Below are 18,618 nucleotides of genomic sequence, written 5' to 3' on the forward strand. Positions count from 1 at the left end.
AAAAAATCCCTGAGAAAAGAATGTATACTGAAGGTGGATCAGATCTCAGCATACACACCCTAATTTGAGAGAAGCACTAGCTACGGGCTTCCATGTTTCCAACCTTTAAACCAGTGAAAGAAAGGAAATCTAGGCTCTTCTGCTCAGCCTCTGCATTATCAGTAAACTCCCTGGTGGCAGCGGAAGCCGGGGTGGGCCCACTGAAATCCCAGAGGCCAGCATCACAATGGCGTTGGTCTACGACACTCCAAAACCTACTTGGACTACATAATTGATAAATCTCTGAATACAACACTGGTAATTGAGAGCCAATGAGAAATCTTTCTGTTCCAAAGCCTCCAACATCTGGTTTGTCTTTTTCCCCGGGACTTATAGGTACTGCCCGATGCTGCACTGGCTCCCATCATCAGACCACTCAACAGTTGCTCACCCACACCAAAGAGCTAAGCAAACTATCGTTGGTGATTCTGATCAACATGCTGCCCCATAAAATAAAACTTTTTAAAAAAGAAAAAATATTTGGTTTTTTTTGTTGTTTTTTTTTTTTTTTTTTTGAGACAGGGTCTCACTGTATAGCCCTGGTTGGCCTGACACTTGCTATGCAGCCAGGCTGGTCATGCATGAACTCACAGAGTTCTGCCTCCACCCTTCCACCCCACCCCCTGCACCTGCCTCTGCCCACCCAGTGCTGAGATTTAAAGGTGTGCACCACCATGCTGAACTTGAACTTTTCTTTTGAAATTAAACTTGCTCAGTTCCTCTGTAAGTTCTCACAGAATCCCATCAGTGCCTCAAAATACATCCATTTCACCACAGACTGCAGTCAGGAATGTTGTTTCTTACACGGCAAATCCGACAGATTTTGAAAAATAGTTTAAAGATAATCACTAAGATTCAACAGTTACTATAGACACTGCAGTATATACATTATCTAACTAGACCTTTGAAACAAATTCAGGCTGAGAAGAGAGGTCACTGAGGCTGGGTATGGTGACACAAACCTGCAATCCCAGCACTTGAAAGGAAGAGGCAGGGAAATCAATGCAAGTTTAAGGCTAGTTTGGTCTACACAGTGAGTTCCAGGCCAGTCAGGGATACTCTCACAAAACAAACAAAAGGTAGGGTAAGGTGACTTATGCCTGGAATCCCAGAACTTAGGGGGGCTGCAATAGGAGAATCATCTTAAGAGTCCAGCCTGGGCTACAGAGTGAGTTCCAGGTCAGCCTGGGCCAGATTGAGACCCTACCACAAAAAAAGGGGGAGGTGATGGAGAACTGGTTCACTGGTTGGGAGCACTGGTTGCTCTTGCAGAGGACCCAGGTTTGGTTCCCAGCACCCACATGGCATCTGACAACCACTTATAACTCCAGTTCCAAGGGATCTGATGCCCTCTTCTGGCCTCTGTGAGCACTGCACACATGTGGTGCACTTATATACGTACAGGCAGAACACTCATACACATAAAATAAAACTGAAATAAAAGAAAACCTTTTGAGGGGCTGCACTGGCTGTTCTTGCAGAGGACCCAGGTTCAATTCCCAGCACCCAAAATAACCCATGCATTACTCCGGTTCCAGGGGTATTGTGGGTATTGCATGACGCAGGTGCACTTATATAAATGCAGGCAATACACTCATATACATAAAAAAATAAAAATAATAAAATATTTTTAAAATAAAAATAAAAAAAAACTTTATGAAAAAGTGCAGCCAGGGAGCTGTGAGGCCGATGCACACGCGGTGCTCCAACTCCACGCCATGCTGGACTTCGCTCATCTGTTCTGAGCTTTTTATTTCATGGTTTGTTCATTTTATGTGTATGCATGTATTGCCTGCATGCAGGTGAGTGCGCCTGTGTCGTGCAATGCCCGCTGAGGTCAGAAGAGGTGGTTGGATCCCCTGGAACTGGAGTTATGGATAGTTGTTAGCTGCCATGTGGGTGCTGGGATTTGAACCAGGTCTTCTGCAAGAACAACCAGTGTTCTCAACCACTGAGCCATCTTGCCAGCCCCTTAATGTTTATTTTTATTGAATTTTTGTGCATTTCATACAAAACACTTTAATCTTTATAACCCTCCCACCACCTGGAAACCCCCAGAGCACACCCCATTGGATTTCATGCATTCTGTCATATATATTAAGGCCTATCAAGTCAAGTTAGTGTATACAGACATCTCAGTGCAAGTTCATCCACTAGGGTCTACTCAGCCTATCTAGAGTCCCTCCCTTAAAGAAGATCAGTTCTTCCTCACCCAGCAGTGATCAGCTGCTAATAGCTCCTCAGCTAAGGTTGGGACTGCTGCCCATTTCCCCAGTTCTGTGCTGGGTTTTTGTCTGTTTGGGTCTTGTGCATGCTGACAGCATTGCTGAGGTTCATATGAGCAAGGTCCCAGGAGCCTGTTGGACTCTGTTTCCATATGGTTCTGCACTGCCTCCCCTTTCTGCTTTTCTACAAGTACAGTTAAGGCTGAGTATTTTTCTTTTCTTTTTTTTTTTTGGTCTTTTTGGGACAGGGTCTCCCTATAGCCCACAGCCGGCCTGGAACTCACTATGTAGACCAGGCTGGCCTTGAACTCACAGAGCTCCACTTGCTTCTGCCTCCCAAGCGCTGGGATTAAAGGAGTGTGCCACCATTATATTTTTCTATGTGACAGCCATCTCTACTGCTTCTGTTTTTAGCCTTCATGCACATCTCCCTCCCTCCCTCCCTCCCTTCCTTCCTTGGTTTGAGACAGGGTCTTGCTATGCAGCCCAGGCTGACTTAGAACTGACTGTGTAGCTAAAGGAAGACTCCAACATGTGATCCTCTTGCCTCTGTCTCTGAGTATTGAAATGACAGGCATAGTCACCATGCTGGCACACAACAGCATTTCTGCTGTTTGTCACCAGCAAGCCCTTGAAGACTCACAGAGATAAAGCCAAGCAAATATTCCAAGGGACGAGATCCTGGCACCTATATGACCCATCCACATACCTTCCACCCTGTACCCAAATCAGAGGCTAGAACTGATGCTGTTTGCCCACAGTGACAAGACCAACCTTGCTTGTGGCCCCTCTGTTGAGAGTTAGCAAATCTTCTACCCAGACCCTTCAGTATGGTAACAGTCCTATGAAGGTCTACCACGTGGCAAAAGTCCCAGCTACCTCCAGGCTGTTTGAAGCAATAACTAAGACCAGAAGCACCAGTACGGAGGAAGTCAAGAAACAAAAACAACTGTGGCAAAGAAAGGTGGGACCGAGAATAAAGGTTTGTGGTGGAGAGACCTGAGTGGGAAAATACAGTGCTTTGCAAACACACTAAGGCTAGCTGGGGCCACCTAGTGGTGAGGGTGGAATACTGCATATCCTAACTTAATAGACTAGTTTTTGGGGGGAATGGTTTTGGTGTTTTTGAGACAGGGTCTCCCCTTTAGTAGGGGCTGGCCTGGAACTCACAATGATCCACCTGCCTCTGCCTCCCAAGTGCTGGGATTAAAGGCCTGTGCCACCGCACCCGGCTTTAATAGACTAGTTTTAATTAGTCCCTGACAATCTCTTTAAAATTGCTAAGTTGCCAGATGTGGTGGCGCACACCTTTAGTCTCAAGAGACAGGCAGATCTTTGTGAGTTTGAGGCTAGCCTGGTTTATATTGGAGGTCCAGGTTAGCTAGGGCTACATAGTGAGATGTCTCAAAAAAAAAATAAAATCAACAAGTTCAAATCCTTTATTTCAAAGTTGAACCATCTAAGATTCAGGAATGTGAGATAACTTGGCCAAAATCACAGTGCTAGCCAGAGGCAGGGCTAAGAGTAGAACCAGTTCTCCCTAGGCTGATTCTTTCAACTCTACAGGGCAGTGTTTTATTTTCTAGCTCTTTTTCCTGACTTTCATTGGTTTTTCTATTTCGTTTTGTTTGAGACAGGGTCTCGTGCAGCCAGACTAGCCTCCAACTTGCTGTGTAACTGAAGATGACTTTAAACCTCTAATCTTCCTGCCTCTATCTCTGGAGTTCTGGAACTGTAGGCGTGCACCCCTACACTGAATTTACTCAGTGCTGTGGACTGAACCCAGGGCATATATGCACTCTACCAACAGAGCTATATTCCCCAGCCCCAAACCAGTCTCTTACTAGAGAAACTGGTAAAAATAAAAGTCTAAGACCCTAGGTTCAATCATCAAACACAAAAAACAAAATAAAACACAAATTTAATGGGAGCTAGGTGTGGTGGTTCACACCTTTGATCCCAGTACTGAGGAGGCAGAGACAGGCAGATCTCTGTGGGTTCAAGGCTAGCCTGGTCCACATAGTGAGTTCTAGGTCAGCCAGGGCTGCATTGTGAGTTTTTATCTTAAGAAAGTAAAAATAAAAAAATAAAGTGTTGGGACTGGAGAGATGGCTCAGCAGTTAAGAGCACTGGCTGCTCTTGCAGAAGACCCTGGTTTGATTCCCAATACCAACATGGCAGATAGCAACCATCTGTAACGCCAGTTCCAGGGGCTCCAACACCCTCTTCGAACCTCTGTGGGCACTGCATGACACAGGTGCACTTACATGCAGGCAATACACACGTACACATAAAAAATAATAAATATTAAAAAAATAAAGTGTTAAAACAATGATAATGGCTGAGAAGAAAAAATATAAAGTAGGAAAGAGCCAGGCATGCTGGTGTACACCTTTAATCCCAGCACTCAGGAGGCAGAGGCAGGCAGATCTCTGTGCAATCAAGGCCAGCCTCGTCTACATAGCAAGTTTCATGCCTGCTAGGGCTACAGGGAGACCATGTCCCAAAAGACAACAAAAACAAAACAAAACAAAAAACATGGAGGGGAACATGGAGGAAGTCAGAGTGAGAAGTGGCTATAGATCAAGGAGGGGGAAGGCCTCGTTGTTGAAGGAGATCAGGCGAAAACAAGCTAAAAGCACTTTACTCAGGACATGGCAAGTGCCAAGGCCCAGAGGCAAACGCCTGACTGCTGAGTTCAGGAGAGCCATAAGGCAGCAGGAGCTCAGGTAGATAGGGTGCATGCAGAAACTAACAGGCCATGAGAAAGCATCAGCTTTGACTCTAAGAGAGATTTGGGTGATTTAAACAGAGGTGTGACAAGATCCAGCTTCCATTTTAACAAGGCAAGTGGCTGCGTGTGACCACTGCCTGAAGGAAGACGAAGGGGAGGGGACAAGTCAAGGAGGCCCAGTTCAGAGTAAAACTGATGGCGGCTGGGGATGACAGGGACAGGGGGGAGCGGGCGCTGGATACTGGATACCAGATTGGAGGGTGCAGGGAGTGCTAGATACTGGATACCAGATTGGAGGGTGCAGGGAGTGCTGGATACTGGATACCAGACTTGCTGACAAGTTGAATACAAGCTGAGAAAGTCAGGAGCTCAGTTCTGGACACGTGAAACTTCCCATGTTCACTAAACTCTCCAGTGGGGTGACAAGTGGGCTCCTAGATACACAAATCTGGAGCTCAAGGCTGGAGTTCCAAATCTGGAACGGACCTTTTACTTGACTCATTTAAAGCCAGGAGGCTGAATGGGACCATGCAGAGCGAGCATGTAAACAGAACAGAGCCCTGGGACACAACGGATCACACTTCAGACAATTTTAGTCTAAAGTTCCTTTTGTCCCCACCTTCTTCAAGTTATGTTCCTTCTTTTTCTAGAACTCCACCTACAATATGACAATCTTCTGAGGAGGACTGCTACGTTCCCAAGCTGTCACAGAGGATGGTGGCACATGCCTTTAATCCTAGTACTTGGGAGGCAGAGACAGGCAGATCTCTGTGGGTTCAAGGCCAGCCTGGTCTACATAGTGAGTTCCAGGACAGCTGGGGCTACAGGGAGACCCTGTCTCAAAAAGGACCAAAACCAAAACAAAACAAAACTAAGAAGATTGGGGCTCTCCAGACAGATGTGGTACAAGTCAAACTCCTGCCCACAGGCTGGACCTCAAACACAGCTACTTCCAGCAGGGCCACTCACCTTTCAGGGTAAGCTGTGACTTCTCAAAAGGCAGGGCCACGCCTGCCCGGCTGGAGCTGGCAGATGCCATGTCATCACCATGAAACTGCAAGAGAAACAGAGCCACGGGTTTAGACAATGGCGAGAAGATGGCTGGAGAACTCAACCCAAGGCTGAGTGTGATATGGGCCTGGAATCCCAGCACTTGGGAGACAGAGTACAAGGCCATCCTCAGTCACATGGCAAGTTAGGGGCTAGCCTGTGCTATAGAGATTGTCTCAAAAAACAGAATGTATTCAGTTTTAATATTTAAAAGACACAGAGATAAAGCCAGACTAAGTGGCTCAAGCAGAAGAATCAGATGGTCAAGGTCATTCTCAGCTGTTCAGTGAGTTTAAGGCCAGCCTGGGCTACATAAGACCCAGACTCCTTGGGGCTGGAGAGATGGCTCAGCGGTTAAGAGCACTGACTGCTCTTGCAGAGGACCCGGGTTCAATTCCCAGCACTCACATGGAAGCTACAAACCGTCCCTAACTCCAGTTCCAGGGGAATCCGAAGCTCTCTTCTGACCTCCACGGCATTGCACAACACGGGTACACTCACATACATGCAGGCAATACACTCATACACTCATACAGATGAAATAAAAATAAACAAAATATTAAAAAAAAAGACCCAGACTCCAAACAAACAAAAACACAGAGGCAAATGTATGTACACAGACCACACACACACACACACACACACACACACACACACACACCCAAACACCTGAAGCCAAGCTACTTCCCAGGGGTGGGCAAGTGGGCTGTCTGTCTGTTTTGTATTACCTCCTGAACCTGGAGGGGTCTTGGATGACCTAGAGTGGTCACGGGATTATTATCACAAGGTACTGAGGAGACAGAGTCCCATAGAATAGTTCCAAAAAGAAAGTCACAGCTAAACAATAAAAAGACAACTAAATCAATTTTTTTAAGTGTAAAAGATCTGATTGAATATTTCTCCAAAGATCCCAAGTAGCTAATACAGCATGAAAAGATGCTCCACAATCACCACGATCAGGTGTTCCTGTCGTTCCAGGGTGGGAAACAGAGCTGGCCTGGCACTCTGAATGGAGCTCTCATTCAAATGTAATTGTTGGAACATCATCATTTGTCATTTGGAAAATATTGGTTCCGTGAGCTGTGCAGATATTCTAAATGTTAATACATTTCATTATACAATATATATAAAAAAAATCCCATTTGTGAATGTCACTACCAAGCTCGTCAGACAATTCTCCAAACTGAAAGCTGTCGAACCATTGTGGTGGTAGATGCAAGTTGTCCAAAATTCTAATGTTCGTTTAAGAACTATTTGTTATTGGCAACAAATACTGTCAGTTGTTCTTAAGAGTATCAGGTTCACTTCATTCAGCTTGAAGAACATGTCTGCCAAGCACTCAAATCTAGTCACTTCAATTTGTTTCTCAGATGTTTTCTGAAGGAAAAATGCTATTTTGGGGGGGGGGGAAGCAACGAACTTAGCTCTCAATTCAAACAACTGCACAAGTGCTTGTCCTCAGCACAATCTTTACAGCTCAAAGTGCAGCAGATATACATTTTAACACACAGAATATATTTTCAAGTGTTTGAGATAGTTCAGCGGGTGAAATATGTGCCACACAAACCTGGGGAGCTGAGTTCCATACCAGGAGCCCACATGATGGAACAGAGTTGACTGCATAAAAATGTCCTCTGCCCTCCACATGTGCCCTGTGGCAGGAGCATACCCCACCCCCATCATGTATACACATACAATAATAATGAACAGGGGCTGAAGAGCCGGCTCGATGGTTGGGAGCACTTGCAACTGCTGCAGAGGAGGACCAGAGTTTAGTTCCCAGCACCAACATCTGGCGGCTCACAGTTGTCTGTAACTCTAGCTCCAGGGCATTCACGGCCCTCTTCTGGCCTCTGGGGGCACCTGCATGCATGTGCAGATACATCCACACAGACACATGCAGACATATAAATAAAAAAAATTTTTTTTTAACTAAAATAAATAGCTGGACATGGTGGTGCACACCTTTAGTCCCAGCACTCAGGAGGCAGAGGCAGGCAGATCTCTGTGAGTTCAAGGCCAGCCTTGTCTACAGAGTGAGTTCCAGGACAGCTGGGGCTACAGGGAGACCATCTCAAAAAGACCAAAACAAAAACCAAAAAAAGCCACTAAAACAAATTTTAAGGTGTCAAGACCTAATGAAGAAGAAAAAGGAAAAATAAGTGTCAAGACTTAATAAAATGCATGTGTTTTATTGTTTCAGTCCCCAGGGTTCTGAACTAAAGCTGACTTCTTTTTACCCAGACTGTGTCAGGGAAACAAGGATCAAGTCAGCAGTATCTTTGCCACAGCATCAGCAGCTCTGCCCATCTTTGCCCATCTTTGCTTTTGCACCATCAGTGCCAACGTGATCATGGCAAAAAAGGAGTGACAGAGCAGTGTTCTTATGAAAGAGTTCTGACCAAATAGTCTCAGAGATTTCTAGAGGTTTGAGGAGAAAGTGCTGCTATAAAAATATCATAAGGGTTGAGTGTAGTGTCGCACACCTGTAATCCCAACCATGCAAAGGCTGAGGCAGGAGGATCACTGTGAGTTCAAGGCCAGTCTGGGCTACACAGCAAGACCCAGTCTCTCTCTCCCTCTCTCTCTTTCACACACACATACATACACACACACACAAACATGAAAAAAACTCGAAAACAAAAAACAGTGTAAGGGCTACATGTGCTGGCCACACCTATAGTCACAGTAGCACTCCAGAGGCCAAGGCATGAGGATCACAGGTTCGAGGCCAGCCTAGCTACATCATAAAACCCTGTCTCAAAAACAAAAAACAATAAAGCATCACACCATCAAACCAAGGCCACGCTCATGCTGGGCAAGCACTCTGCCAGGGCTACACCCTGACCCTGGACATGTTGCTGTCAGTGGAAAACTCTGAAATGTTCTTTGCAGAAAAAAGAAGACAATATTCTTAAGTTCAAGATCTCAGGAGCCCTCCATCACTCACCCAGTCCCTCCCCACCTACAAGGGCTGAGGGCAGCACCTGACATAACCTAGGGCTCTCTCTTCTCTGGCTTCTAGGACCCCACAACTTTCTAGAGTTTTTTGGCTTTTTAAAGTGGTGTTTCTAAAATGGACTGTTACGCCACCCTTGAAAGATGTAATGCAGTTCATATGCAGAACTCCCAAACTGGTGGGGGCAGGGCAGGAGGAGAGAGAAGGAGAAAGGAGGGGGGAGAAGGGGGGAGAGAGAGAAAAGCAAGTGCAGCCTGAATGCAGTAAGATACACTGGTGAACACCTGAACTTTTTTTTTTAATATATTTTTATTTTTATTTTATGTGTATAAGTGTATTGCTTACATGTATGTGAGTGCACCCATGTCATACAATGCCACGGAGGTCAGACGAGGGCTTCAGATTCCCCCGGAACTGGAGTTAAGGACAGTTTGTAGCCACCATGTGGGTGCTGGGAATCAAACCCAGGTGCTCCCAACCGCTGAGCTATCTCTCCAGCCCCACACCTGAACTTCTATAGAGCAGTTGTGTGTATTGCTGGGGACACACAGCCATAAAACCGAAAAGCTTGGGAAAGAGTTACCCTGGCCAGAACAGAAGTTCCTCTGTGCAGGATGGGAGGGAGGGAGGAGGGAACTAGAAGCAGCAAAGACCAGGGAAACTTCAACTGTACTGGCAACATTTTATCTTTTCAACCAAGCTCTGAAGCAAATCTAGCAAAATGTCCAGGTTCATTAAATCCAGGTAGCAGGGATTTTTTGTTGTTGTTGCTTTAGGGTTTGGTTTGGGTTTGGTTTTGCTTGTTTTGGGGGTTTGGTTTTCGGTGGCACTAGAAACTGAAACTAGGGCCTCCTGTGTGTTAGGCAAGCACTCTACCACTGTGCTACATCCTCAGTCCAAGATCATAATTTCTATGACATTTGTTATCTTGGTCTCTGAACCATTTTGCATGTTTGACCGTTTATATAAGTGAGCAACAATTTTTAAAATATTTTACTTATTATTTTTATTTTACATGTATGAGTGTATTGCCTGCGTGTATGTGAGTGTACTGCCTGCGTGTATGAGTGTACCTGTCATGCAGTGCCCACAGAGGGCAGAAAAACGTTTTGGATTCCCCGGAACTGGAGTTACAGATGGTTGTTAGCCACCATATGGGTGCTAGGAACTGAACCTGGGTCCTCTGCAAGAGCAGACAGTGGTCTTAAGTGCTGAACCATCTCTCCAGCCCCATGAACAGCAATTTTAAGGGGGGGGGTGTTAATATCTCGAATAATGAAGGAAAAAATAATGATCATAAATTGAGCTCTGGGGGTTAGTGCTTTAACATGGTTAAAAAGCTGGAAATCCACTGTTCATGGACTTTAAAAACAAGAGTATTTTACAAATCTATTTGTCTATTAGGATTCTTTCTTTCTAAGGCAATTCCACCAAGGGTAGTTTTTGAACCCGCTCCTTCGCCTGAGTTTTGGCCAGTTTTGGCCTTTGGTTCAAACTTACAGAATGAGACCTGGAGCCCCACGTGGCCATGTTAAGCAGGAGAAGAACCAAATGTCCTGACCTACAACTTACAGCCCCAAAGCAAAATCAATGGGATAAAGTCTAAAGGCTCAGAACAAAGCTGACAGAGGCAGGAGAAAAAGAAAAGGCAGAGCACGCCGTCGTGTGCGTGTGCTCTTCGGCGCCCTCCATAATTACAGCCCGCTGTTTATGAACCGTAATCCCTGTTATTACACGGAGCTTTGTCTGCAGTTCCAGATCCGATTAGCCAGATACCGCCCTGCCATTACAAGGTAAGCTGTGCAAATTGCAAAACCTTTCTGATCTGCCTATCAAGAAAAATAACCACAACTCGGAAGAGAAGATAGACATCAACCAGGTCTGCTGGGCAGGGAGAGGGTGCTCACACCTGTCATTCAAGCAGATTGGAGGCTGAGATAGTTTGAGGCCAGCCTGGGCTACACAGTGGGTTTAAGAGCAACCTAAGCTACACAAGACTGTGTCAAAAGAGAAAGAAAGCAAAAGAGAGAGAAAGAGAGCTCAACCTAGCCCAAGTGCCTACAACCCATTGGCTTTTGTCTCAGTGCCTCACTACAGGTGGGATTCTCAACACATACAGTACTGGGTTCATATCCCCACTGTGCACTGTGGAAGCTTGTGAACCTGAAGCCCAAAATGTGATCTCTATCTGATTCAGCAACACAAAGAGATGACATATATTCTAGCTTGTTTCTTCATTGCTGTGACAAAATACTCTGACCAAAACCAACTTGGGGAGGAAAGGGTTTATTTGGCTTACACCTCCCCAGCCACAGTTCATCAGGGAGCCCAAGGTAGGAACTCAGGGCAGGAACCTGGAGGCAGGAGCTGAAACACAGGCCACAGGCCACAGGCCACGGAGGAATGCTGGGCTCTGGCTTGCTCCCTGGACCCTGGCTCCTGCTCAGCCTGCTTTCTTTCTTTCCTTTTTTTTTTTTTTCTTTCTGGTCTTTTAAAGACAGGGTCTCCCATAGCCTGAGCTGGCCTGGAACTATGTAGACTAGGCTGGCCTTGAACTCACAAGAGATCTGCCTTGCCTCTGCCTTCCAAGTGCTGAGACTAAAGGTGTGTGCCACCATGCCCAGCATCAGCCTGCTTCCTTATGCAACACAGGCCCACCTGCCCAGGGGTGGCGCCACCCACAGTGGGCTGGGCTCTCCCACATCACTCATCAAGAAAATACCCCACAGACATGGCCACAGGTTAGAGGCAATTCCCCAGTTGAGGCTCCCTCTACCCAGGTGTGTCAAGTTGACACTAACTCTATCCAGCACAACATGGACTCCAGAAACTTTGCCCTAGTAGTGTTGACATCCCAATCACTAAGGGAGGGAGGGGAAAGGGAGGACATTGTAGGACAACAGGTGCACTCACATACATGCAGGTAATACATTTATACACATAAAAATAAAAACAAAGTTTAAATACACACACACACACACATTCTGAAGTTTAGACTTCATCCTCAAAGACAGTAACAGCTTCACTGAAAGGTGAAGGAAGACTCCAAAACTTCCTTTCCTATGCTAATTTGTTTAGGTCTCCTCAATCTCTATAAATTAATTAATTAATTAATTAAATAACATTGTCCTCTAAACTTACCCTCCCATAAATACTGACAGGCATTTTTTGTGTTTTGTTTCTTTGTAGGGATTTCATTTACATCTGTGTGCACATGTGCAATCGCACGCTGTTGTGTGCATGCCCTGTACAAATGCCCAGGCATTGATTCCTTGAGGCAGTCTCTTCCTGAAACCGGGGCTCAGGTTTTATCTGCTAAGCTAGAAGCCAGCAAGCCACGTCATCCTTCTGTCTCAGCACCACTCCCCTCCTCAGGGCTGGGGTTACAAGCATGCCAGGGACCCTCAGCTACTCACTTTGGTGCTGGGCTCCAAACCTCAGCCCTCATGATTATACAAGTGCTCCTAACTCTAGAATCATCTATCTCCAGTCCCATTTTTGTTTTTTGTTTTGGTTTGGTTTATTTTTTTTAAGACAGTCTCACTATGTAGCCTTGGCTAGCCTCAAATTCAGAGACCTGCTTGTCTCTGCCTCCTGAGTGCTAGAACTGATGGTGCGCACTAGCATGTCTTGAACCAAAGCTTTTTCCCTTTTTGATAGTGATGGAGGCTGAACCCAGGGCCTTACTCACGCCAGCCAGGCACTTCATTACTAAGCTGTAGCCCTATCTCATTTTCCCTTTTGTTGTAGTTGCTGAAAATTTATTTTTATTTTAGGTGTATGAGTGTTATGCCTGCATGCATGACAGTGTGCCTGTGTCGTGTAGTGCCCACAGAGGACAGAAGAGGGTGTCAGATCCTCTGGAACTGGAGTTACAGTTGTTAGCCCCAAGTGGGTGCTGGAATTCAAACCCAGGTCTTCTGCATGAACAGCCAGTACTCTTAACCACTGAGCCATCTTCCAGTCCTGATTTTTGTTTTTTAAAGACATGGTTTCAGGCAGCCCAGGCCCATCTTAAACTCATTATGTAGCAAGATTTACCTTGAAGTCCTGATCCTCCTATCTCTATCTCCAAGTACTGGGATTAGAGGTGTGAACTGCCACACCCAACCCCACAAGTACTTTTAATGATAGAAGACTATGTGGGGAACAGTTTACAGTCCCAGAGTCCCCTGCCCACCTAATTAGCCAGGCAGTTGCCCCTCCCTCCCAATCCAAGGAGAGGTCACTGTGTTTCCCAACATGTTAACTGGAATCTGAAGACTTCAAGCAGGCACCACAGAGGGTAGAGGTCAGACACCGTATTGACACTGAGAAATTTGGGCAAGCACAGGTCTGTGCGCAGTTTCAGTCCTCCACCCATGCCAATTTCTTCACTGGGGTCCCAGCACACAGATCACCTGGTTAGCACTTCCCATTTCAACAGTCAGGCTGGGTGGAGCCCAGCCCAGCCCATAAAAGACCCTGGGTTCCAAATCCAACAGAAGAAAATTGTACTGTATCCATCTGGGATGGACAGAGGGAGCTGAACGACAGGTGGCATCACAGCGGCAAGTGGACTTTGGTTGCCAGGATCTTTCTTTTCCTTTTCTTTTCTTTTATTGTAGAGTTGGGCATAGAACCCAGCACCTCATGCATATCAGTCAAGTGATCGAATGCTGAGCCACACCCCCAGCCCCTGAACTAAAACTTAAGACTCTTCACCAGCCCCTACAGGACACAGAGAACACATCTGAAACAGGACTGCTTGGCTCTTTATTTATTGCTACTGATTATGATTCATATACCATAAATTAATCCCCACCTCTTTCTTTGAGACAAGTTCTCACTAGCCTAAACTGGTCGCAAATTCACTTTGTAGCCCTGACTTCTGATCCTCTGGCCTCTCTACCTCCTGAGTGGGTGGGATGACGGGCCTGCTCCATCAAGCTTGGTTTATGAGGTGCTGAGAATGGAACCCAGGGCTTCCTGCATGCTAGGTAAGCACTCTACCCACAAAGGCACATAATTCCAATGGTTTTCATTATAGTCAGGCCTGTGCTTCCAACACCAATTCCAGAGCATTTTCATCCCCCATTTCTCCCTCCCCCAGGCCCTGGTAAACAGTAGCCTATTTTCTGTCACAACAGATTTTCCTATTCCAGACATTTCATATAAATGCAATCATACTATCTGTGTGTGGTCTTTTTTTTTTTTTTATGTGTACTGAGTGTTTCACCTGCATGTATATAAGTACACCCTTGTCCTGCAAAACCCGTGGAGGCCAGAAGGTGTCAGATCCCAAGGAACTGGAGTTACAGACAGCTGTTAGCCGCCATATGGGTGCTGGGAACCAAACCCAGATCCTCTGAAAGAGCAGCCAGTGCTCTTAAGCACTGAGCCATCTCTTCAGCATGTGAGGTCATTTCTGACTGCTTTTTTTCCATCAGCATATTTCCAGGATTCACTGTAAAATGTATCAGAACTTCTTTCCTTTTCATGGCTGAATATTATTCCATAGCATGGAAGCACATTTATTTATCGGCCAGTTGATGGGTATTTGAATTGTTAGGACAAGTTCTTTGTTTTCTTTGCTTTTTTTTAGTGTTCAGGATGCACAGAAACCTTGTCCATGCTAAACCAGCACACTACCACTAAGCTATACCCTCAGTCTGTACTTCATGATTCTACTTCTGGGTTTTGTTTTTGTTTCTGTTTCCTTTAGAGACACCTGGCCCTCTATTTCTGTTTTGTTTTGTTTTTTTGAAACACAGCGTCAGGTAGCCCAGGATAACCTTAAATTCTTTATACAGCTGAGGATAACCTGGAACATCTGATTCTCCTGCGCTAGAAGTACCTTCAGGGTCATCCTTGGCTACCTATCAAGGTTCCAAGCCAACCTGGACTAAATAAGACCAAGAGAGAGGGGGAAAGAGGGAAGAGAGGAGAGAGGCTTGTAATCCCAGCACTTGGGAGGTGAAGACAAGAGGGTCAGAATTTCAAGGCCAGTCTGAGTCCTTTAATCCCAGCAATCAGGAGGCAGATCTATGAGTTCTAAGCCAGCCTGGTCCACATAGAGTTCCAGACCATGGAGGGCTACCCAGTGAGGCCCTGTCTGAAAGGGGGGGGGGGGTTAAGCACATTGGTGGACTTTGTCTCATGTGCATGAGGCTCTAGGTTCAATCCCCAGTACTTTCTAAAAACACCCTCCTAAGACGAAGGGGAGGAGGAGGAGGAAGAGGAGGAAGAGGAGGAGGAAGAGGAGGAGGAGAGCTAGGCTGGCGGCATAGGCTAGTAATCTTACCCACTCAGGAAGCTGAGGCAGGAGGATCACTAATTCAAGGCTACAAAGTGAGTTCAAAGCCAGCCTGAGATCATTTCAAGAGGACTGGGGCCGTAGTTCCGCAGTATCGTGCTTACCCAACACGCTTAAAGCCCTAAGTTTGCTTCCTAGCTCCCGAACAAAGAGACAATCAGGCAGAACTATTTTTAATTACAAACCAACCTGGTATCCACTTTTTTTTTTAAATCTTACCTATTTATGACTTTTTGTGTATGAGTGTTTTGTTTGCATGTATGTAAGCGTATGTGTGCAGTGCCCACAGAGGTCAGAAGAGGGCGTCAGATCTCCTGGAACTAGAGTTAAGGGTGGTTGTTAGCTGCCATGTGGGTGCTGGAAACTGAACCCAGGTCCTCTGCAAAAGCAGTCAGTGCTCTTAACCACTGCGCCATCTCTCCAGCCCCCTGAAACCACTTGAAAAATGTGGAAGAGTCTGTCCAAAAGGTCTCTCCTTCCCTTCCTACCCTCAAGCTTTTCCAGTTCTTTCCAACACAAGTGCTTCTTTCTAGGACTCTTTCTGTGTCCAGCACTGAATTGCATTCCATTCTCCTGAGGCCCATATTGAAAAGCAATCAAACTTTGCAGACATTGCCAACTGATACCCATAGAAAGATGAACACATTAAAAAAAAAAAATGGAGGAGAAATTATCAGCTAAAAAAAAATGGAGGAGAAATTATCAGCTAATAAAAGATCAGATCTCACGACAAAACAAGACCCAGAAGGCATGAGTAACCAGCAGGAGAGGGCCAGCCCGGGTTTGAGACGTGGTATTTCCAGCAGTTCCAGCCACTCAAATCACCGTTCAAAAGCTGAGGGGACGGGCAGATCAGGGAGCTTGCAACCTTCCTTAAAAGATTCTAGGTGGAATCTAAGGAGAATAAGATCTTCCCATGGGTCTTAATGCTCAGAAATTCCAGAATGTGCAACAGTCCTCAGTTAAGAAGGTACTCAAGGCTCACGTGGGCCAGGCAGGAAAAACGGCTCAGCGGGTAAAGGTGCTGTGGACACTGATAACCTGAGTTCAATCCCAATGCCCAATAGTGGAAGGGAAGAATTGACCTCCACAAGAAGTCCTCGGGTCTCCACATATGCACCCAAACACACACACACACACACACACACACACATATGTACCCAAACACACACAATGAATTCTTAAAAATATTTTTATTTATAATCTTTTTTTTAATGTGTATGAGTGTATTGTTTGCATGTATATAAGTGCACCCGTGTCATGCAACGGCCATGGAGGTCAGAAGAGGAATCGGATCCCCTGGAACTGGAGTTACAGATGGTTGTTAGCCACTATATAGGTGCTGGGAATGGAACCTGGGTTCTCTGCAAGAGCAACCAGTGCTCTTATCCACTGAGACATCTCTCCAGCAACCCACTGGTTTGACCACAGCTGGAGCTTATGTTCACGTATCCACTACCACCTACCTTACGGATGAAAATTTCAGATCTGAAGTCCCAAGACCAAAGCAAGAATGAAATCCCAGCTCAGCCATTTCTCAGCTGCCTAACCTCCTAAGGGTCACCTCACCCCCAGCCACGTTCTGTTTGTGCTAAATCTATAAGATGGCAGGCTGCCTGGCAAAAAAGAATGCACTGTGTTCAACACGTTTGCTGAGGCCAATATTCTAAACATTAAAAACCCATTATCGGTCCTGCCCACCTCTCTCCGCCACCCTTCTTGGAGGCTTCTAAACTGGTTGCCAACCCAGGAAGTCATCTAATTCCTGAAGTTGGCATTTGAATTATTTCAGCAGCATCACCACAATGCACAGCAGGAAGCGCAGCCTTCTTAACAAAGAAAGCAAGCCATTAGCTTCTGGTTTTCAAAAAGGTCCTTAAATGAAAAGTGACAAGGGGAGACACCCACTACAAATCTTTGCCACTTTCAAAGGCCCAGTGTCAGCATCAACAGATGTACCCAGTGTCCAACAGCAGCCTTCCTCTCAGACTTGTGTCCACACTCCTCCCTAGGTGACCTTGTTCCGTCTCAACTCCAAACCACACACAGAACAGCTCCCACTTACCCACCTCCTGCCAGGGCTGTCCAGATCTAACCACCCCACCGTCTTCACCTGGATTTCTACCAGGCCTTTCACAATCAACGTGAACAAAACTAAGCCCAAGCCCTGCTTACCCTGCAATCATTCCCACTATTTTTTGTTTTGAAACAGGGTCTTAGGTAGCCTAGGCTGGATTCTAGCCAAGGATGACCCGATCCTCAGGCCTCTACCACTTGAGGGCTGGGAATATAGGTATGTGCCATCACCCGGTTTATACAGTGTTGGGGATGAAATCCAGGACTTCATGCACATTAGGCAGACACTACTGACTGAGCTACATCTCTCCCCGCCACCATTCAATGACACTTCTCTAGCTGTTCACATCAAACTCTGGCGTCACCTTCTTCCTCTCGAATTCCATATCCAAGTTGACTCACCCACAAATCCTATTGGCTGAACTTCCAAATAGACCCAGAATGCATTTTTCACCTCGAGTGTGGCAATGGCCTCCTTGTGCATCTTCCTGATTCTACCCTGGCTCCTTTTCTTCTCCACACCGCAATCTGAGTGGGTCTGTCAAAAGGCAGGAAAGACTGTACCAACTCCTCTGCTCAAATGCCTCCAATGGACCCAACTCACCCTGAGTGAAAACCAAGGCCTTCTGTGACTTGCAAATGTGTCCTCCCATCCCCAACATCCTTCTGACCTCATCTTCTTCATTCCCGAATCACTCACTCCTTTCTGGTCATAGTGGGTTCCTGGTTGGTCCCTAAACCCGCCAAAGGTGTTCCCTGCAGGTGCTGGAACTTGCTTATCCCTTTGCCTGGGCCACACTGCCCTCTGCCATCATGGTCCATTTCTTCACTCCTTTCAGATCTTTATTCAGGAGCTGGCACTTCAGTTATCCTGGCATTCGGGGGACTAAGGCAGAAGGATAGTCAGCTTTAAGCTAGCCTGGGCTACAGAGTGAGTTCCAGCAGCCAGCCTGAGCAACAATGTGAGACCTGTCTTGGAAAAAAAAAGAATGGGGTTGGAAAGATGACTCATGGCTAGGTGGTTAAGAGCACTGGCTGTTTTGCAGAGGACCCAGGTTCAGTTCCTAGCACCCACATGGTGGCTAATAATCATCTGTAACTCCAGTTCCAGGGGTTCCAATGCCCTCTTCTGACCTCTGTGGGCACTGCATGACAAGGGTGCACTTACATACATGCAGGCAATACACTCATACACATAAAATTAAAATAACAGATAAAGTTTTTTTGGTTTTTTTTTTTT

The 18,618-nt window shown here is 46.0% G+C and overlaps 1 protein-coding gene across 2 annotated transcripts in view; it reads right to left on the minus strand.

Moving 5' to 3' along the window:
• Wwp2 (WW domain containing E3 ubiquitin protein ligase 2) overlaps positions 1-18,618 on the minus strand; it is a 149,072-nt gene that overhangs the window by 126,222 nt on the left and 4,232 nt on the right. For both annotated transcript variants that reach the window (XM_008833710.3, XM_029563775.1), the window contains one exon: positions 5,968-6,052. In XM_008833710.3, the coding sequence (XP_008831932.1) occupies positions 5,968-6,037 (70 nt within the window). In that variant the 5' untranslated portion in view covers positions 6,038-6,052. The remainder of the gene's footprint in view (positions 1-5,967; positions 6,053-18,618) is intronic.

This window comes from Nannospalax galili, unplaced genomic scaffold (genome assembly GCF_000622305.1).
Source record: "Nannospalax galili isolate Female #2095 unplaced genomic scaffold, S.galili_v1.0 scaffold410, whole genome shotgun sequence".
Classification (NCBI taxonomy): Eukaryota; Metazoa; Chordata; class Mammalia; order Rodentia; family Spalacidae; genus Nannospalax; species Nannospalax galili.